Here is a 22,173-nt window from a genome sequence, read left to right as displayed (position 1 = left end):
GAAATAGGGTCCACCATCCTCACCCAACCTGCAGAGGCACCCAGGGACACTGCACCTGCTTCTCCTCTGCAGGTCCCAGTGCCAGGGAGTGACTGCTATAGTAAGTCAGCTCTCGTCTCCAGGAGAAGGGAGCCACTTACCTTTCTGCCACGCTTCATCATTTTTACCAACAAGATTGTCTGGTGCCAGTGGAACTGGCTAGCTAAAGGATCCCAGTAACTACCTGTGCCCCCCCACCCCCCCCCACTTGAAGGCCCCAGGAACCTCTGAAATATGATTGGACGAGCACTTAGAAAAACTGAAGTCCCTGGCAGCCAATGGGGTATAGAGGGGAGGAGCTTGAACTTTCCAGTGTCCCCAATTTGGATGAATGAGAAGTTTTCAATACCATAATTACCAGTAACAAGTGCATAGACAACACATAAGGCTAGGTCAGTACTTCCTGGTTAAGTGAATTGTAAACTCAATGGGCTAGATTTACTAAGCTGCGGGTTTGAAAAAAGTGGGGATGTTGCCTATGGCAACCTATCAGATTCTTATTTTCATTTATTTAGTACCTTCTACAAAATGACAGCTAGAATCTGATTGGTTGCTATAGACAACATCCCCACTTTTTCAAACCCGCAGCTTAGTAAATCTAGCGCAATGTCTCCATTGTCCTCTCCCCTTCAATGATCCACATTTCAGCTGTGTCCTCTCCGATTTATACCGGTTTTTATTGTGTTCAAATCATTGCATTGTATAGCAACTTATTGGATTCTTAAGGATTGCAGATCCAGTGCCAGTTATCGGTCATTTGCGTGGTTTCTTTCCCAATTTTTCTCCGCTATTAAGAGCCACTTCAGATGTGACACCAGATAAGGCTAGCTTTTCATTATATGCACTTTGCATAGGGTGTGATATCAAATATACCACACTATCGGGACATTGCTTTGTTTTTATATAAGTATATATTTATTTTAGTGTTCTTCCAGCTGAGAGGTAGGTTTATGGTAGTAGGGAACCCCAACTGAAAACACCAAGGAGTTAACATATCAGAGAAGGATAGAGTATTCTTTTACAGTAAGAACCACCTAAAATTCAATTGGTATTGAAGTAAATTGCAATAATGACAGTGTCCAATCAGTTTTTGTTTTTTTAAAACACTGTAATATTTGTGAATGTCCCTGACCATTATAACTATATATTTTTTTTTTCTGGTTTATTCTCATATGTTGACTTGCTTACACTAGGTTTTGCATAAACCTGGTACCGACATAGGTTATACACTCCACCAACACATTGGAGGCATCCTATGAGATTGAACCAATATTATTGCATAAGCTGTGAATGATGCCTCCTCCAATTTGGGAGTAAAAATCTGCTTATTTTGCCTAGTGGAAAAAAACCTGAGACACTTTAAACTCTCCCTCCACCCTCTGTGACTTAAATATCACAGCTGAAGTGGTGTCACACAAGTTAAAAGCAGAATATTACATAGTTGGGGCTTGTTCACATTGAACATGCTACTTGCAGGAGCAAGGCTACTAAGAGATGCTGTTCTAGCTCCTACCAAGATGGGCTTTTATCATGCAGGTAGCAGGTATTCCATCAATAACATTGATCATGCAGGAGCTATGACAGTCTCACCCCCACTGCTGCAAGTAGACCAGCCAGATCAGATGGAATTTCGGACAAGTAATATCTGACCTGTCTCACAGCACTGAATGACTCGCCCAGCTCCTCAGCTGCATAGATGTCTATTGAGGAAGAGACTTATCAAAATAGTAAAAAAAACCCAAACAAACCAGAAAATGAGCAGCCTGTATAGAAAACAGAGTGCAATGGTCATTCTTCCTGCAGTTCAGAAAATGAAAGTAAAACTTAACTAGTTACTGTTGGTTACAGAACCCTTTTCCTGTGAATCAATATTCATAAAATGTTCCCAACTTACTTCACGAGCAGAAATAAGAGGACATTTATTTATTCCAGCACAGGAGAAAATATTCTGCAAAAAAATATGTATAGTGGACAGCAAATAAACTGCAACATTAAAATAAAAAGAGCAGTTTTTAGTGTGACTTATTGCTCTATATTTATAGCATGACATTGCTCATGTGACACAAAACAAAAACCCAACCAAACCCCAATTCCATCTGATCTGTCATAAAACCAGTGTATGATTACATATGCATCATGGTGTGCGTCTCCCACACCATAATGTTCCATCTGGACTGAGTTAATTGGGGGCTTCTTGGTCTTATGTATCAATATATAAAACTAGATCCCATACAGTGAAGCCAGTGCTTCCTGCTTGGACTGACTCTTATTTTGCTTTAAAACATTGGTAAACAGCTATCTACAGTCCTGATTAAACCTCAAATAAAGCATCTAAATGGTAAGTGGACTTTGGAATTATTAGAAACCAGTGATAAGCATTTAAATCCATCACAAATAGAAGGTTGACCATCAATAAATTACCTTGGTCTCAGACTGATAAGGGGTGCAATATATGGTTATATTAAATATGACTTTTCCCTAAGCCTATAAACCTGCTTAACAGACCAATTTCCAGAAAGCATTCTGCTTCACAGGGTTATTACACACCTAGGGATAGATTTACTAAACAGCGGGTTTAAAGAAGTGGAGTTGTTGACTATAGCAACCAATCAGATTCTAGCTGTCATTTTGTAGCATGCACTAAACGATAGCTAGAATATGATTGGTTGCTATAGGCAACACCTCCACTTTTTCAAACCTGCAGTTTAGTAAATCTAGCCCCTAGTCTCTGTACGGAATCCCTACAGGGGTTCCAGGTACAGTATAACCTCACACGACAGCACAACATGGGTGCTGGCCTCTTGTAAAACTCCCATGGAGGAACCTCTTTATAAACATTCCCCTTTCAAGCTACAAACATTGTAATGGAAACCAGGTATTGGTCATTTTTTATAGCTGTTTAGTAAATAAAAGCAATCTGATTGCTACAGTTACAACACCTTTTTCTCATTTTTATAAACACCCAACCACAGACCCATTACACCACTGTTTTGGTGGGCTTCTGGCAAGATTATATTTAAATAAAAGAGAAAGGGTATTCAATTTAACAGAAGAGCCAGAAGCCAGACAGATTTCCTAGATATCAGTATTGATAGATAGACCAGTGCCATATTACTCTATATACTGTAGCTCTCAGGGCTGATTTGTACCAAACATGACTCATTGCCCAGTAATACCTTACATTTAGCACAGTACAGGAACACACAACCATTTTTTTTTTCATTTAAATGACAAAAATATATATATATTTCTTTTTACATCAGGAAGGAATGGGGGTCTTTACAAAGGATTATCATCACTGTGCTGTGCTTGGTTTTTCCTCTTCACTTGCCGTCGGGTAGCCTTGAAATGGGACGGACTGGGCTGAGGGTAAGGGATAGGAATCAGTTTACTGTGGGACAGTCCTGGGGTTGGAGTGAAGGGAAGACCAGTGGGAGAGGAGATGGGGCTCCCGGCACTGCTCACCGAAGAATAGCCTGAACTGTTCTCTGCACCCATTTTCAAGGGAGGAACAGTGAGGTGCGGCTTTGATGGGAGCAGTGAAGTGTTTGTTACGTCTTCATCACTGGAGTCCTGACAATGCGAGTGTTCCGCATGGAAGCGAGAGATATCCAGAATTCCACTGGGCGAAGTGACTGCAGGGAAAAAAAAAAGGTTGTTACAAACGGGTATAAATGGCGTTTTCAAGAGATTTTTACATAGATGCTTCAGAGTTTTCACTTTTGCAGACTTAGAGGTTGAAAAACATGCATGACCTCAGATGATGGCAGAATGCTACTGCCAAAGCTACGGTGTACAACTTTAATAAAAGGGGAGTGGAGCGCCTGTGTGTCTTAAGAGTGGCATCAATTTGATTTATTTTGCAATCAATTTTTTCCCTTCTGCTAGCGAGAGAAAGGTCTCCCTGATTTTGGGAGCCTAGGTGTCACTTCTAGACACCGCTCCAAAATTATAGACTTGGTTGCCCCCGAGTGCCCTATACAGTAGGACAATTTAACAGTGTCAGCACTATTTCCACACTTGTCTAAGAAAGAAAACGTATGGAATATCAAAGTATCCAAAAACAGATCGCAGTAAAGAGGAAAACGCTCAATAATCTAGGGCAGGAGATTTTAGTTGACTCGATTATTTTAAAACCCTCTCTTTGTGTAACCATGACCATCTTCTGTTATCAAGACTCCAGGCTATACAATGACTTATTACAGCAGGTTATTGTCTGCAGAGGATTTAGGAAGTACCTGTGTGAGGACACATGACAGAACTTCATAGAGACACAGACTCCAATTTTGAAGAGAAGTGATTTTCTGTTTATGTGGATGCATGATATAATGCCCGATTTAAGAACTCTAGTAATAAATAGATTTCACTAGAAAGCCAAACTTCCATAGAAGACATGTAAGCAGGCATTTCACCATGCTATTAATATTATAAATCAATCTAAACTTCTACCCATCCAATTGTTTCAGAACTTCAATTCCCAGCATGCACTGCTAGTTATAGCCTTGCAACATGCCTATTTCTGTTCTAAACATAGTCACCCTAAGATGTTGGAGGGCTTTATTGAACCAAATACTTTATTCCAAACACTTATTTTGATTGTATGTACACTACCTCCAAAAAGTGACAGCAAGCATGAAACAGGCCTGACACCCCCCCCCCCCCCCCCCATCCCATGCTGGTGGATTGTCTAAAAACCACACTGAGTAAAATGGTAGATTACCATCTCCTTCCCGTTCACCTTCGCTTTCACGATCTCCTTCATAGCCAGAACAGGACGAATCAAGGCTCCAGTCCAAGAAGTCACCGAGCAGCGCTTCCTCCTGATTGGATAGTTCAGCAGTGGGAGTGGTCACAAAGCTGCCCCGGTCTTCCTGTAAGGTATCCTCTCTGCGCCTGTGGAGAGCCAGTCTTGTTATTAGACACATGAGTGTGAGTGTGTGTGTGCGTGAAAATTAGTGATGTTCGGGCACCATAGTAACTGGAAATTACCGCAGACGTACATTAACTTAATTGCGAGGAACTGCAGTATCATTACAACAGAGAAGGGGGGCATTTTTTAATCTGTTATACAGATGTATAGAAAATGGGATATTGCCATAGGAACGAGATCCTAACTCTTTCAAGTAAAGCTTATAAAATGAAAGCAAGCAGCTGATTGGATGCCCATGGTAACATCACCTTTTCTACACAGTTAGCTGTTGAACAGTTTTCATATCAGTAAATGCTACAACTCCCATATCAGAAATGATATATGCTTCATTACTTTGCTGGACTAAATGAAGGAGGAGTGTAGGTACTTCTGGAATGCTTAGGCAACCTGTGACTCGAGAGTTATTGTGGTATTACAAGCTGCTTGGCAGAGCATGCTGGAACCAGTAGTCCCACAGCGACGGAAGAGCCACAGGTTACCTACCTCTGCCCTAAACACTTAAAGCCAAGCGGTTACCTTTTTGTCTTGTTCCCAGCAGGCGAGCACAGGAAGGGATGGACGTCAGTAATGCTAGGGGAAGAAGTAGGGCCCTCTGTATCCTGGAGGGGCACTCCGAGCAGCGCACACAACTGGCTGTAGTCCATCACCTGCTGAGAACAGCAATCAGACTGTTATCTGAGCCAAGCACCCACTCCCAGAAGAGTGACCAGCAGCCAGTGATCCAACACCTGCCAAACATACAGCCCGTCAGCCAGGCCACAGAACACAGGTGAAAGGCCTTCTACAATTGGGAAAGTCAGTAGACCATGACAAGAGACAACTTATGGCGGCTGAGTGACCTCTGGACAACTACTGATGCCATCAATGCCAATATAACAGCATGTGAAAGATCAAAGCATGGAGTAATGACATAAACAAAGACACATGCACAAAATAAAGTCTAGAAGACCAACAGATGCTTCCCATTTTTAACAAATTATCATAATGAGATTGAAGGATCATCATATGGACTCTAAAACAACTCGGGTCAATATATAACCACACTTCCCCCTGGCCGAGTATAGCATGTTCTAATATGGAAGAGACTTAGCTTGATTTCAGGATGAACTATACCAGAGTAATATTTAATTGTTACATTATAATGTTACTATTAAAGTCATCAATATATGTATTAATATAACAAATGTTTCATCATGATCTTACATGATTCAATAAATAAAACATATGGTCTATAAGTATACACTACAAAAGTGGGTGGCATTGTAGCTACATGTAAGTAAAAGTAACCAAAGTATTTGTGAAGAATTAGTGCAGTTGTCATGGACTAGCTGTTGGGAAAAACATAATGTGGAACGAAGCACTATATTCATGGTAATGTAGCCGTTTAACTCACTAGGAACCAATAAGTGATAATTCAGCCTACTAATTCACCAGTGACAGCAATGATAGGAAAGGTTAGGCTGCATTCTCCGGAATATAAAACTACTGCCGCCACTGCGTTTAGGCGAAGGTTGCCTTCCGATTAGTTTAGTTAAATGATATGACAAAACAATATACTAGAGACAGCAACACAGGAAATCTGAGGATCTTCCCTAGGTACATTTTAAATTATTATTAAAAAAAGCAGATTAATGTAATTTATTATCTCCCCCGTCTCACCTTTTCATTGCTGATGTGGCCATAAAGGTCATTCTGAAACCGCTGTTTGACCGCAGTCAGTGACACTTGGCGATAGTCTTTGGGTGCATCATCATGGAAGCTACATGACAGAAAAGATACAGGAATAATTAGGGAATATAGACTGTAAACTCCCTGGGGCAGGGACTCGTGTGATTGAGTAAATATTCTCTGTAAAGTGCTGTGTAATATATAGAAATCTGTTAATAATAATTAGACGTTGGGCAACAAAAATCACTGTTATCTGACGTAACCTCTTCATTGGGTTGTTGTCAACTCCAGAAGCCCAGAAATGAGTCATTCCACAGATTTGCCTTAGCAGGACCACAGTGCATTATGGGAAGGACGCCAAGAAGCGAGTCATGGCTCAGCTATCGCACCTTCTCAGAGTCTTGATTCGTGTCATACTCACCATTTCTTATGCAGGAGTAACACACAGGGGGTGAGATGTTCCAGGGTAAAACTTGTGCACTCTACCAGCTGAATAGGCCACGGAAGTGCTGCAGAAGACAGGAACGGCACAATGTAATTAGGAATACAACGGAGGTCATGACATGTTGTGTAGCAGATGGAGGACGGGACAGCTAGGCAACAAAACTAACATCATTACACCAGTCTTTAGCCTTTTTCTTTTAAAGCCAATATATTCTGTACGTTACCGGACCTCATAAGTGGGAATCAGATTCATTTTAGGATTCAAATCAACAGGAAATTAACCTAATTCTAAATTACAGCTAACAAACGACAAACATAGAGGAGTCTGGCCAAAGAATGAAACAGAGTATGGATTCAGCACTGTATTCAGACCGGAGAGATAAATTAGCTAGGGTAACTGTATTATTTCTTGCAGAGAAGGAATGGATTTATTTCAAAGGGCTTTACTGCCCCCATAATTAAATTTCCTTACTTAATTCAAATCATGAGCAGAGAAATGGCTGATTTAAATTGCAGTAATAAGATGGACTAGAGGTTGTTGGTAATACAAAACTGTTTGCAGGCATTCTCCTGTTATGCACCCACCTTGTTTGTGCAGGATCCTCGCTAGCAGCATGGCACCAGCTGCCAGCTGGGCCGGAGAATACACAGAGAGCTCGGTGTAGAGCAAGGAAAGCTCCGAGATGTAGCTGCAGAGGTGCAGGGTGCTCCTATCCAATGAAATGATATGAGAAAGGACGTCCTTGTAATCGATAACAGTGGGCATCTGAAAATCATAAAAGGGCAAAGTTTATACCACCATCATTCAGCAAGTATCATCCTTCTTAGCCAGCCTGCCAGACCAAGCTAGATAACAGACATCACTGGACACTTAGAACAGAGAAAGAAGAAAGGGGGACAAAAAAAAAAATAATAATCACGGTTGCTATGGGCATTTGGTTGCCCATAGCAACCGGATGCCAGCGCTTGTTTTCTATACTGCATTAGAAAAATTAAGTTTCAATCTGATTGGTTGCTATGGGCAATCCCCCCTTTATCATACATTGCTAAAATAACTAAAGTCTACAACACAAAACACTCATTAGATATAGCATTGCTTGTAACCGTTGTCATGCCAACAACAATGGTAAATACCAGAGCTCAATTAAGAGAGCTGTGAATAATGTTAATAAGCAGGGCCATCACCACTCACATATTAGAGGGCAGCCACTGACGGTCATGAGAACGTAGCCCATGAATACACAAGGAACCAGCGACTTATAAATAAGGTTTAAGGCTCTCTTCACTGATGCCTCTGGCTCCTAGAGAATATGTAGGCTACTATCTCAGGAACATTGGTTCAGGTCACAAAATGGCTGCCGCTGCTGTGTCAAGACAACAGGTAAACCCAAAATGCTCGGCCTGGTCTGAAATTCACCCCACAGTTATACCATTTATCTCTGAGGAAGTAGCATATCACAGCAACTAAAAATAAGCCCTAATGAGCTGGTGTGTGTTAAATATATTTAAAGCAGGAAATTTGGTCCCACATGTGCACTTGGTATGACACAGGACAAGGGTTAGTTTAAGAACGAAAAATAAAGAAGGAAGAGAGGAGAATGATGTGTGTGTGCAATAAACCAGGATTACACAACATGTTTGTGACCGAAAAGTCTAGAGAGAAGTTGGTGATCAGCAGACTTTACAATGGGGATTTACGAGACAGAAACTGGTGATAGACTCATGTGCACAGCAAATGGTTATTGGCTTATACATAAACATGTTTAATACAATGTCTCGTATGGCTGTTCCACCAACATTTTGTTTTACCTCTGCAGAGCAAGAAACATGGCAACTTTTCTGTGGTCTCTAAAAATGCACAAGCTTGTAATCAGGAGAGATGAATAATGGAAAGATAAAAAGGGACAGATCGGAAAGGGCTGCTTAGAAAGTCAGTATGAGACTGCCTGGCTTTGGTTGACTAGAAAAATAAGGATCACTAATTAAAATGTTCAGATATGAACCGTGAAGGTAAAATACATTCTTCAGTGTTAACCTGACAATCCACTGCAGCTCTGTTAGAAAGTAAAGCCTTCCCACTCCAATACAGAAACATACAGCTCCCACATCTTTAGGCTGATTGATTCATGTCCAATAGCAGAGAATGCAGTCACTTGAGCTGCTGTGACAGTCAGAATATAAATCTATCAATCAACACAGTGGATTTCTGGAAAGCATTGTGACAAACTGAAAGTCACTATCTGCTGTGCTAGAGAAACACCGCCCTCCTAATAGGGCAATAAGCTGCAGAAGGGCTAAGGAGAGAACTCGACTTAAACTTAAAACCCTCTAGTTATTTCATATATATTATTCAGTAATAGACAGCCTTTAATATAGGCAAATGTTAAATAGTGGCTTTACTTCCTCACAAACATGCCCAGCAAGGAATTCAGTACAGAAATAAAGCCAGAAATGTGTGACTCATTTAAAACAACTCACCCTAATCTTCCCCTCCAGCGCAGAGATGATCTCTCCCATCATCCGTACCAAGTCCTCATATTTGTAAGTGTTATCTGTGAGCCATACGGCTTCTCTGATGGTCAGGATCTCTTTGCTAATAAACCTGTGAAGATAGTTAGGGCATCATTAGTATATTACTAGATTATGGTGATTCAACAGCCAAGTGCCTTCAGTTTCCATTAAAGAGTTGATCAGAGATACTCACCGTGTGCAGATCACCATACAGGCGATGCCCACAAGTTGGAGGCGTGCCCGGGGGACGCTACGTAGCTTCAAGTAGCGATCCACCAGACCCACCGTCATATGGAGGCAGAGACTGGAGAAATCTTTCATTGTAGCCACTTCTACCAGCCAGTCGATGAGGATATACCTGAAGGAAACGGAGGAGGCTCTATCAAAAACACAACCCCTGATGAAGTGTTCTAAGTATTAATATTATTCACTATTTATAGGGCGCCACAAGGTCCACAGTGCCGTAACAGAGGGCATACAAGACACTATAACACAGTAAACAAATACACTACAACTTTCAAACACAGCTACAGTCAGCACAGGATGAAACCTGAGCCCATTAGCGTGGGCACAACTAACAGGTTTAGAGCCACTGAAAGAGGTGCACAGACAATGGAAGAGTGGAGACAATGTGCAGAGAGCCCGAGGAGGAGGTGCGCAGTGTAGCTGGTGAGCAGAGGTTATAGGTAATAAGAACAGAAGGGAAGAGGCCCTGCTCACTAGAGCTTACAATCCATAGGGAAAGGGACAGACAAATAGGTGACACATGGGGGTGAGCCAAGGTAAGGGGATCTGAGGGCAAAAGTGGGCGATACGGCGGATGAAAGAGGTTGAGGTATACTACATGGTGAAATGGATAAACAGAGGACTGGTAAGCTTTTATTAACAGGTGGGTTTCAATGACCGTTTGAAGCTATACAGACTAGATGATAGTCTGACACAACGAGGGAGATTGTTCCAGTTGTGGGGTTGTGGCATTTTCTTATCTAGTAAAAAAAGTTTTCATGTGGAGAAGGAATTATACTACGACATTAATCAAGGTCCAAGGTACATTTTATTTATATAGCGACCACATACTATACAGAACTTTACAGAGATGTTTAATCATAATTTTGTCCCAGCCCAATGAAGCTTAGTCTAAATCCTCTATCACGAACATTAACCTGTATGTTTATGGACTGTGGGAAGAAAACCACATAAACACGGTGAGAACATACAAACCCCACAGATAGGGCCCTGGTCAGAATAGAGCTCATGACCCCAATGCTGTGAGGCAGCAATGCTAACCACTGTGCCAACGATACCAGAATTTAGAGAAGAACAGCAAATTACAATTATTTCTAGGGATGTGCACCGGCCACTTTTGGTGTCTCGTGTTTTGTATTCGGATTTGCTTGAGGTTTTCGGTTCGGATTTGTTTCGCAAAACACCTGACGAAAGGTTTTGGTTCCGTTTTATTTTTAAAAAAGCATAAAAAGTGCTAAAAAACAGTTTTGTGGTTGTTTTTTTTTTCACTCCTACGCTATTATTAACCTCAATAACATTCAATAACAATCATTTCCACTAATTTCCAGTCTATTCTGAACACCTCACAATATTGTTTTTAGGCCAAAAGGTTGCACCGAGGTAGCTTGAGCACATAATGCCAAAAAAAGAGGTACAAGATAGAATTGTTCTGGGCCCTCCCTCCCCTCGCGAGATTCGACGCGAGACTTGGACGACAGAGCCTCGTTATCAATTTTGTGCCCGCCGGAAATATCCGAACAGTGCTCGGATCCCGTTCGGATCCGCACTGTTCGGATGGGCTCGGATTAGCGGAATCCGAGCCCGCTCATCTCTAATTATTTCCCTCAAGCTCTAGATTACAAGGCCGGGGCCACGTCTAAACCCACTAATGTGTCCTGAGTAATGGTATTAGAAAACCAGGCCCTCCACTTACCGCATAGTGTCATTCATGCCCTTCTGCTTGGTGAAGATGCTGGCCTTGTTGATGGGGAGAGATGACTGAAAGACTTGTGACACCAGGTCAGACGTCGTCCGAAGTTCCAGTCCCAGCTGATTCTTCTGCCCACAGGACTTAGCCAGGGAAATCTATAGTAGAAGATCAGAATGTAACACACGTGTTCTGAGTAGAGCATATTACAAAGACGTAGAGGCAGGGCTGGCACTACCGCCCAGGATGCCATGGTTAGTGAGTGAGCACAACACTGAATGAGTGACTGAGCGACCGTGACCGCTGGCCTCCGACATGAACGGGCAGCAAAAATCGGCAGCTCCTTACGGGTGGAGGCTGCTGTTCCTCCATGTCAGTGATAGGCTGGGAGTGTGGAGCTGGGCTATGATGTCACAGCCCAGGGTCACGCCCCCAGTATGAAAGGCAAATAGTATGCTGCCCCTCACATACTCTCCCGCCTGCTAAGGGCGCCCATGGACCTTCCGCCAACCCTGCGTAGAGGATCAACAGGCAAAGCACTGGTTATGCAAAAGGCATAAAAGTGCACATAAAACGTAATAAGCAAGGTATAGTATAGTACAGAAGCCAGGATACAAGTAAACACAGGTGGACGAGTGCAGACAAGAGGTGGGAGGTCTCATGAGATATTGTTATAAAAGGGGATAACGGTTAGGCCTGTATCTGCGGTGGAACAGGATAACAATAAAGATTATTTTTTAAAATAGAATGTTATTTTTGGAAGGCATCCCTCCCTGCTTTATATGATACATGAACTGCACTCATGAAACATAATATTTTTCAAACTAAACGTTTACAGATTTCTTAGTGCACAACACTAGCTGCGCTCACCTGTGCGTCCCAGCAGCCCCGCACTGCGTAATCCCGCAGCTGCCTGAGGCTCTGTAGATATCTTCCCGGGTCAGATACCTAGAAAGGGGAAGAAGAATGGAAAATCGGGCTATGAATGGAATGTGCTTGGAAACGGATCACATGGACTGGTGCAGCTAAAGATGTCCTGGAACGAGCACCATTAAAACGACTACAACAGACTATCAATAACGTGGGTGAATCTACCAAGACTGAAGTTCTACTCACAGCAGTTTTCTGCTTGGACTCCCACAGGAGGTAGGAACTGTGCAGGCAGCCCTGAGAGGCAGAGGCTTCCAGCATTCCTAGTGCTTCTCTCTTCCGGTCCTCATCCTGCAAACACACAGGGTAAAGGGTTACAGAAGATCACAACACATGGCAAGTACACGCAACCCAACATACACAGATACAGAGCAACATATAAACTCCATAGCAGGCGGCAGTTATTATAGCAGGTTGTTACTGTCCAACATAGTACAGAGAGGTATAAGTAATGAGCCACGAGGCTGCAGTCATAAGAGTGGTTCCTAACGAATACAGTGACCCAATATGTTATAAGCAGCTTTCTATTTCTGCAGTATAATACTAGCCTGTGCCCCTCCCCACTGCACCAGAACCCTCCATGCATACCATTATAACATAACTATTACAGTAGTCAGAGCTGCTCTCTCTTGTAGTGAAACCTGGTAATGAGGTCACAGGGGCTGATGGAAAATAAAGTAGATGGAAAATAAAGAAGATGATATAATGCTGAGCATAGGAAGGCCAATTATTGGTTGGCAACAGCTGCATTGCAACAGGCCTGGGAATAAATAATAACAAAAAGTGACATGAACGGGCTGTAAGGTCACTTTTTTTTCTTAGCTGTTATAAATACTAAAATTTAGCCAGCGCTGGAGAACATTCTCCTGAATATTGGCTCAATCCATAATACGGCTTACGTGCCTCAATGTCAATGGTTCCTACATGAAAGTGTGCTAAGGCAACAGATCCACTTACACTTCACAGATGTCTGCTCTGAACTGCAGACTGTCACATAAGGCTGGCCTTGGACAGCATCTACGCAGAGATCGTTGCACCAAGCATTCTTAGAGGGGGTACTCAATTAACCGTGAAGTGACACTGGAGACTTGCGCAATGCGCTCCCGCACGCACTTCCGTAATAATACAGTACTGCAATCTTTGCTCATTTTTGCTCGCACCTCTATGAGGAGCAGGTAAAAACAATTGAAGATTTCACACCACAGGGCCTCATGGCGCAAGTCACAGGTGGGGTGTAGCTATTAATTGAATTCCACACTTAGGGGGAGATTAAATTGGCGCGCAGACAACACGGCGATGTCTGGCTAAGCACATTGCTGGTTAGTACGGTTGGAATCTCTGCTAATTTTTCTGCGCACCTTTATGGAATGTGAAAAAATTGAATAAAAATAAGCAGAGGATTTCTGCCATAACCTTGGCACAATGTGTCTCCATGGATGTTCCAGGAACACCTCGCGTTGAATTGAATCTCCCCCTTTGAGTCACTCATTTATCTAAACCATAGTATCGTATCCAAAATCTATATACAAACACAAATGCACCCACAGATTAAATGTATTTTGCGAATTCTTACCTCAAACAAGTTTAAAACCTTCGCCAAACAATACTGTATAGATCCCCGTAGAGCCTGAATATAAAACAAGAAATGCGTTATTGACTGTAGACAGAGGCGTACAATAGTACGAGAATGACACAAAGGAATACAGACAGACAGGGATTACAGGGCAGTAGTTCATCCTCTCTAGCTTCAAATTTATTTTTAATTCCAAAGTGCTGCATTCCAAGGAGGTTTAAGGTGACAATTTCTCTCAATAAAGAAAATCTTCCCAGAAGTTTATTTTAGAATATATGTACAATGTCTATACATACTGACATTTACAGGGAGCATTGAATCAGACAATCCCTAAAATATGTGACCTACTCTATAGTTAGGCGGGGTATCCATATACTGGGTCAAACGCTGTTTTATTTAATTGGGGCTTTGTGAATCCCTCAGAACAAATGTTGGTGCCATTAGCGCAGTAGATAAGTCAAACTCAGTAAGTATTCTATATTGGGAAACACAGAAGTACTTGTATATAGTAGTTTTAGTCCAATGTAATACAATGTACCACTGTAATATAGTAGTTTTAGTCCAATGTAATACAATGTACCACTGTAATATAGTAGTTTTAGTCCAATGTAATACAATGTACTACAGTAATATAGTAGTTTTAGTCCAATGTAATACAATGTACTACGGTAATATAGTAGTTTTAGTCCAATGTAATACAATGTACTACGGTAATATAGTAGTTTTAGTCCAATGTAATACAATGTACTACGGTAATATAGTAGTTTAGTCCAATGTAATACAATGTACTACGGTAATATAGTAGTTTTAGTCCAATGTAATACAATGTACCACTGTAATAAAGTAGTTTTAGTCCAATGTAATACAATGTATTACGGTAATATAGTAGTTTTAGTCCAATGTAATACAATGTACCACTGTAATATAGTAGTTTTAGTCCAATGTACCACAGTAATATAGCAGTTTTAGTCTAGTGTAATATAGCAGTTTTAGTCCAATGTAATACAATAAACCACAGTAATATAGCAGTTTCAGTCCAATGTAATACAATAAACCACAGTAATATAGCAGTTTCAGTCCAATGTAATACAATGTTCCACTGTAATATAGCAGTTTTAGTCCAATGTAATACAATGTTCCACTGTAATATAGCAGTTTTAGTCCACTGTGCTGTCGCTGGCTAATTACAAGCTCATTTAACGTACCAGTGGGGTCCAAGAGGATGGTCTGCACCTTCATGCTGATAGTATAGCCATGCTTTTGAACCCCAGCATAGTCAATTCAAATCATCACTCACCCCTGTTACACCCTTTCCCCTCCGGTCACCCTGGCACTCCTCCTTCAGACTGTCGAACACCACAGCCTTACAGCAGCTTCCTGAGGTAGACCAAGGTGGGCGAATAAACAGCCAGACAAAGGGGTCAGCGCCAGAGTTCAGCCTTTCAGTGAGACTAAAGAAACGCGAAGCCTTCAGTCCATTAACCTCAGCACGGCCATCATCCGACATAGACACTAAGTAATACAAAGCACATGTTAAGAGAACGGTAGTCAATAAACATTTTATGATGGCATTTAAGACAATATCCTCTGTGCAAACTGCACTGTGTGCTCCAGTCTCTGAATAGTCCAATTACAGGGCCCCTATTGAGTTCCCATCCATTTAACTCTCAGGCCTAACACATGTCCCCGATACAGGTCATAGGTAATGAAGATTGCACAAACGCATTTTAGAATGTTAGCAATGTTAATTATTTGAGTGCTTTGCTAATGTCAACCTTGCCTTGGAGAACCGGGGGCATGTATCAGACAATTTACTTGCTGGATTTCATTATTTAGTTAATAGAGTGTACAACACAACATCTAGAGCACTGGTCCAGGGTTTCCCAAACCCAGTCCTCAGGGCTCCCTAACAGTGCATGTTTTCTGGATCACATGTGACATAATTAGAACCACCTGTGGATCTGTTACAATGTGTCAGTCAGTAATGAATACACCTGTGCTCCAGCAAGGAGATATGGAAAACCTGCACTGTTAGGGAGCCATGAGGACTGGGTTTGGGAAACCCTGCACTGGTTCCCAACTCCAGTCCTCATGGACCCCTAACAGTGCATGTTTTCCATATCTCTTTGCTGGAGCACAGGTGTATTCATTACTAACTGACACATTTTTAAAGATCCACAGGTGGTAGAACTATTTCCCCTGTGACCTGAAAATTCTACACTGTTAGGGGTCCCTGAGGACTGGAGTTGGGAAACACTGGTCTAGAGTATGAGAGATCGGTCTAAAAAGAAAAACATATAATAGAGTATTGCAGGAAAGGTTATGAAAGGGTAGAAGTAGAAGAACCAAAAACACGGACACTTACAGCCCTCGTTGTACAAGTACGCAATCCCCAACTTCACACACGCTTCAAAGTTTCCACATTCTGCTGCCCTGATGAAATTAGAAAAAAAAATAAAAATATATCATTGTTTTAGAACATTAAAAAACAAACAAAAAAAAAACCAAATAGGTGTCTTACGACTTCAAGAGAAAAGGACGAGGGTTTATAGAGTAGTCATAGCAAATCAACAGAGGAATATTACCTTTCGAAGAGATGCAAGTTGTCTGGAGACGGCCAGACATCCTGGAAGCATGCACGGGCCCAAACACTACTATGAGTATCCACCAGAGACCTCAAGTGAGGATGGACCTGGAACACAAATGATAAATACACTATAATCCAACCTCCAGGGACTTTCTACAAAAAAGTCAAGAGCCATATGACAGCATAAAATCTTACATTTCGCATGGAGAGTATGTCCACCGCAGGTAGGCACTCGAGGATATAAAGGAGGACATCCTCTGGGAGGTTGAGCAGCGTTAGAAGTGGGGGACGTCTTTTCACCCGCCGTCTCGGAGGGGCTGCAAAGCATTTGGAGCAGCGGCAGTGCAGGACTGTACAGATGAAGAAACAGTATAGGGAGGTCAGGCTTTAAACCATAGATAACCTGCATACTTATTCTATAGGGCATACGAAAGAGTCATTAGATCCTAAACACTACCCCCTCCGTAGTATTATGTACAGACGGAGGGTCCAATTTGAAACATCAGTTTACTGTTGTTTAACCGCAGGACAGAGTCCAGCACCGGTCTATGCACTTTGGAAGTTCTGTAGCATGAACAATCCACAAGGTTATTTCTCATAACAATTGAATCTGAAATTCTGTTTTCCCTCCCTACATACACAATATTCATTCTAGCTGCACTGTGTTCACTTCTGTCCATGCAGCATTGATCCGCCCACTGTCCTGTCCTTCCAATTAAGTTTGAAGCCATATGTTGAATCTTTACGGGCTTCCCTGATGACCATAACACGAGCCTTAATGTGGACCTGTCACCATGTATTAGCATTTCCTAATTCACTATAATAATATTACACATAATAGCAGTTTCATTTTTCTTCCTCTTTGCGAGCAGCATACACAGGAGACCGTTTCATCAGCATTCTATTACTTAGTAAAGTGTCATTCTGCATTGGAAATACCATGATGGATTCTGCACTATGGCAGTGGAAGTGCAAATATAAGATCTGATAATATCATGGTGCCAGCCAAGTACAGTGGCCTAGTGGTTAGCACTTCTGCCTTACAGCACTGGGGTCATGAGTTCAATTCCGGACCATGGCCTTATCTGTGTGGAGTTTGTATGTTCTACCTATGTTTGCGTGGGTTTTCTCCGGGTGTTCCGGTTTCCTCCCACACTCCAAAAACGTACTGCTAGGTTAATTGGCTGCTATTAAATTGCCCTTAGTCTCTCTCAGTGTGTGTGTTAGGGAATTTATTATTATTATTATTATCATTTATTTGTTAGGCGCCACAAGGTTTCCGCAGCGCCGCACATAGTACAAACAGTAGACTATACAGGGTATAACAGTACAGAACAATAAATAAAAGTACCAATACTTCAGAAACTCCAGGCAGGCAGATGCAATAGACACGGAGCAGAAGAATGGGTAAGGAGACAGGAGGGAAGAGGGCCCTGCTCAAGCGAGCTTACATCCTAAGGGAGGGTAAAACAGACCAGGCACAAGAGGAGCCAGTTGAGGGAATGGGAGAGAGGGGAGAATGAGTAGAGGAGATGGGGATTAAATGGATGGTTGGTAGGCTTTGAGAAAGAGGTGAGTTTTGAGTGCACGTTGGAAGGAGCACAGAGTAGGAGAGAGGCGGATGGAGCGAGGGAGGTCATTCCAGTGAAGGGGGGCTGCACGAGAAAAGTCCTGGATTCTGGAATGGGAAGAGGTGATCAGAGTGGAGGAGAGGCGGCGGTCATTGGCCGAGCGCAGGGAGCGGGTGGGAGTGTGAATTTAGACTGTAAGCTCCAATGGGGTAGGGACTGATGCGAGTGAGTTCTCTGTACAGCACTGCGGAATTAGTGGCGCTATATAAATAACCATTGATGATGAAGTACCCCAGATGCAAGTCATTCCAAATGACCCATACCCCGTAAAGAGGACCAGTCAATCTTTTTACATATGGCTTTGTGCACCGTGTGTGCAAGAACGACTCATCAGAAATTACATTCTCTTTAATCCCATTGAAAAAGCCATGAAAAATTGCTTTATTTCATTGCTGAATTCTATCCCCATGCATTTACCAGGCTCAGGGACAGAATAAGAATTCGGCTCACGCTCAAAGTAGGTAAGGTTGCTATAGCGCAATATAGAAGTAATAGCATTGTACTAGCTTAGCAACGATCCTTGAAATTTGAAAATAAATTATTATCCACAGCTTTAAGTCTTTGTCAGAGTCAGCTAACTGGTAGTCACATTACAGAGAACGGCTATGCAGAATTAAAAAAAACAAACAAAACAAAGCAGACTTATGGAGCCATTCATAAATCAAGCCATGCACCAATTCACACAACAGCAGTAAATCCCTCATTAATGTGTGATGGTGCTACATTGAGTTCTGCACAGGCTCCTACTGACTCTAGAACACTTGACTAATATCTGGTAATCAAATAATAAAGGCTCCCTATCTGTTTCTGGTACCCTGGGTCACTCATACATCCTGTTTCTATTGTATTGTTGGAAACAGATCGACAATGAAAACAGTAAACCAACTGGATTCACTGACAGTGCCATATGTTGTCAGTTACAACCCTCGATTTAAAAGGAAATCAATTTACATGTGACTTTTGAGTCTGCTAATGGACAATCTTTCTGCCATCTTAAACAATACTTGAGTGAGCGTTAAAAATTAAATGTATAATATGTAGGTGGTAATGTGGGGGAGGGGGGGGGGGTTTCCCTTGTATAAGAAATGCTATAATTAGAAGACTTCCTCTTTATATAAATGCAGTTAGTCAGCATAAAGAGGTAGCCAACACTTGGTTTTCCGGCTGTACAACTAAAGGCTTTAGCATACCCTGCTAACAAGGGGCTGTCAGTACCTGCTAGTAGTTATACTCAACCCTGCTCTTTATAAAAGGGGTTACCAGCAATATTCAGACATTCGTGTAAACGTTTTAGAAGCTTTTCAGAATGACTGAAGATCTGGAGACACTTTATTTTTTTAATATATTCACCAGATATTTTATCTGTACGTTTATTGAAGGACACACACACGAAATAAGGAGCCAGCAAGATTTTTTGGAGATGTGCACATGGAAGTAATGACAACCGGCTCCATGGGATTTATCCAGTATATTATTTTATAAATATTTTTTTATGGATGTTACAAGATGTATTGTCATACTTTTGCTTTATAATCATGGCAGCTTTGACCATTACCACCACATAAATGGAAACGTAAACTATACTCTTGCTTAATAACACATAACAAGCTACGTCAATTGCAGTGAGCAGCCATTTGGCTTGACTGAAGACCTCAGTTTTACAGAAGTAGTTATGAGAATATGAGAAGACTGGGAAAAAATATATTGATAAAAACTTTTAGTCTATGTAGTTTAGACAGTCTGCTCAAACACTCCAGTGTCTTTAATGTCAACAAGCCTGAGACTATCAAGGTCTATCATTTCAGAAATAAAAGGTATATAGGCTACTAATCAAATGTAGATCCTTACCATATTAAATTGATGAATGCTCAAAAATATCAAAAATAGGAGATTATCTGATAAACAGACACAGGGTATAACGCTGTATTTGCAGAGCAATGATCTTCGATCTTTGAATGGCACATTCTGATCAGGGGCAGGCTTGGCTGGCTATCTGCCCCTTGGGCTGGTCCCATAGTGGGCTACCTTGGGCTGGGTCATCTACATTTTTTCCCCTTTAAAATGTTCCTAATAAGCTTCTGGGTCAAGTCTTGCCCCCCAGGCTAAAATTTGCCAGCCCGCCCCTGTTTCTAATGACACTATACAACTTAAAAATGTTGTATTACATATCTATCCCTTAAACCACTAAAATAATTATTTACACCAGTTAGGTGTACATTGAACAACTTTACACACATTAGAGATACATATTAAGAGAGCATGAGACCCTGTGTTAGCTGAACTAGGACATTATCTTAACCCTTTACTGGTTTCCAGGAAATGAACACTGATCAGTCATTAGTGAGCCCTCCCCTTCCACCCATAACCAGTTTACTGGCTGCCAGAAGTTGATTTTCAAACCTCACCCACCCACCCCAAAACAAATTCACAATCAATTAGTCTACAAGCAAACAAAAAAAAAAATCATAAATTGGACTTCAACCCTCCAGTCAATTGAAATATAAATGGAGTAGCATTGTTTTAAAGCCACAAAGACAATACACAGATACTATGAGAATGTGATTATACACACAAAACAGACTAAATGGCTTATTGTACATATAATTTAGTACATTGTCTTGTGTATTAGCCAAAAAGATACATACAATCATATTCAAACGCAATCATACTTGGTATGAAGTTGCTAGACTTAAGTGATCAGAAAAAGCACATTTTCCAAGCAGTGGAGGTGACACATTATCCTTTAGATACATAATAAAAAACTAACAGTTACAGCAAATAATGCAGGAATAATAGAATTACATTGTGGTGCAAGTAATTTAAACAGGACACCGAATCAAGGGAGTGGAGCACACAATCCACAAGAGTGGATAATACAAATCTATCAGGTCACAGAATAGATACATGGAAAGCTCTAAAAGATACATATAAAGTATTAATTAACTTTTGTAATGTTTCACAAACTGCATAATCCACCCCTCCTCCTCCTCCCCCCAACTCTCAGCTAACTTTGGAGGGAGATTTAAAATCCAGTGAGCAGGAAGTAGCTGATCATTGGGGCAGAAAGCTGCACAGCAGGGGGGCAGAGATTAGCGTTTCTATAGGCACACATACTAGGTTACACGGGAATTCAAAAATTCCAGCACATGACTTTAATGAATTAGAGATGGCTCTTGTGTGTAGAACGCAATTTAGTCCAACTATGACTGAGGACCCAATGCCTTGTACTATCTATCTATCTATCTATATATATATATATATATATATATATATTCACATGTGTGTCTGGATTAGGGAACCTGTTGCTGGTCACCTGCTGTAGAACTATAAGTGCCAGCATGCTTTGACAACTAGAGGCTTGCATAGCATGCTGGGACTTATGGTTCGCCGGCACCTTGGAGAGCCACAGGTTATAATCTGCTGTTATTCCCCATTGAACTGCCCAGGTAACGTTCATGGCATGACTGCTAGCGGCCGCCAAATAGTATAAATACAACAATAGCAGAGATTCCCGATGAACATGGTCACTTATGACTGCTGGGTCGCACTCACCGCCTCCCTTCATCCCGACAGGTAAATGAGGTAGATGGGCGAGCAGAGGTGCGGTGTTGCTGCCTGGTACAGGGCTCAGATCTCGGTGTGAGGTTGAAGCAGGGCCGAGCTCCCACCATGGCCGAGGCCACGCCCACCCCTACTCATCCCCATTCATTTCACACACACTGTCCCCGCCCACTCCAGCACCCAAACTACTACTGAAAGCAGAAGAAAGGAGAAGACCGATAGCCCCGCCCACAATGCAAATCCAGCCAATACCTTGTCAGCACCCTTTCCCAAATCTAACCAATGAGCGGCGTTCTGTTTCCATAGCAACCCACAGCCCCTTAGACAAGACACGTCCCTGAAATTCCGGAAATTCTTAGTTTATGT

The 22,173-nt window shown here is 41.8% G+C and overlaps 1 protein-coding gene across 3 annotated transcripts; it reads right to left on the bottom strand.

Moving 5' to 3' along the window:
- Nucleotides 1-2,730: 2,730 nt before the first annotated feature.
- Nucleotides 2,731-21,932, bottom strand: CCNF (cyclin F). Of its 3 annotated transcripts, none has more exons than XM_075179482.1 (17): nt 21,799-21,932; nt 16,811-16,965; nt 16,614-16,720; nt 16,394-16,461; nt 15,326-15,540; nt 14,029-14,082; nt 12,642-12,746; nt 12,396-12,473; nt 11,532-11,683; nt 9,786-9,950; nt 9,560-9,683; nt 7,667-7,847; nt 7,059-7,146; nt 6,629-6,728; nt 5,486-5,619; nt 4,778-4,932; nt 2,731-3,674 (listed from the first exon to the last, which is right to left on the bottom strand). In XM_075179482.1, exons 1-17 carry the CDS (start codon nt 21,809-21,811, stop codon nt 3,319-3,321), a joined length of 2,250 nt encoding a protein of 749 aa, XP_075035583.1. In that variant the 5' UTR covers nt 21,812-21,932; the 3' UTR covers nt 2,731-3,318. The 3 variants fall into 3 exon arrangements, with proteins under 3 accessions (XP_075035583.1, XP_075035581.1, XP_075035582.1); XM_075179480.1 differs by having other exon boundaries at nt 2,732-3,674; nt 4,760-4,932; XM_075179481.1 differs by having other exon boundaries at nt 2,733-3,674; nt 4,760-4,932; nt 5,486-5,616.
- Nucleotides 21,933-22,173: the final 241 nt, after the last annotated feature.

Source organism: Mixophyes fleayi, chromosome 7 (genome assembly GCF_038048845.1).
Source record: "Mixophyes fleayi isolate aMixFle1 chromosome 7, aMixFle1.hap1, whole genome shotgun sequence".
Taxonomy (NCBI): domain Eukaryota; kingdom Metazoa; phylum Chordata; class Amphibia; order Anura; family Limnodynastidae; genus Mixophyes; species Mixophyes fleayi.
This window is presented reverse-complemented; position numbering and strand designations above follow the sequence as displayed.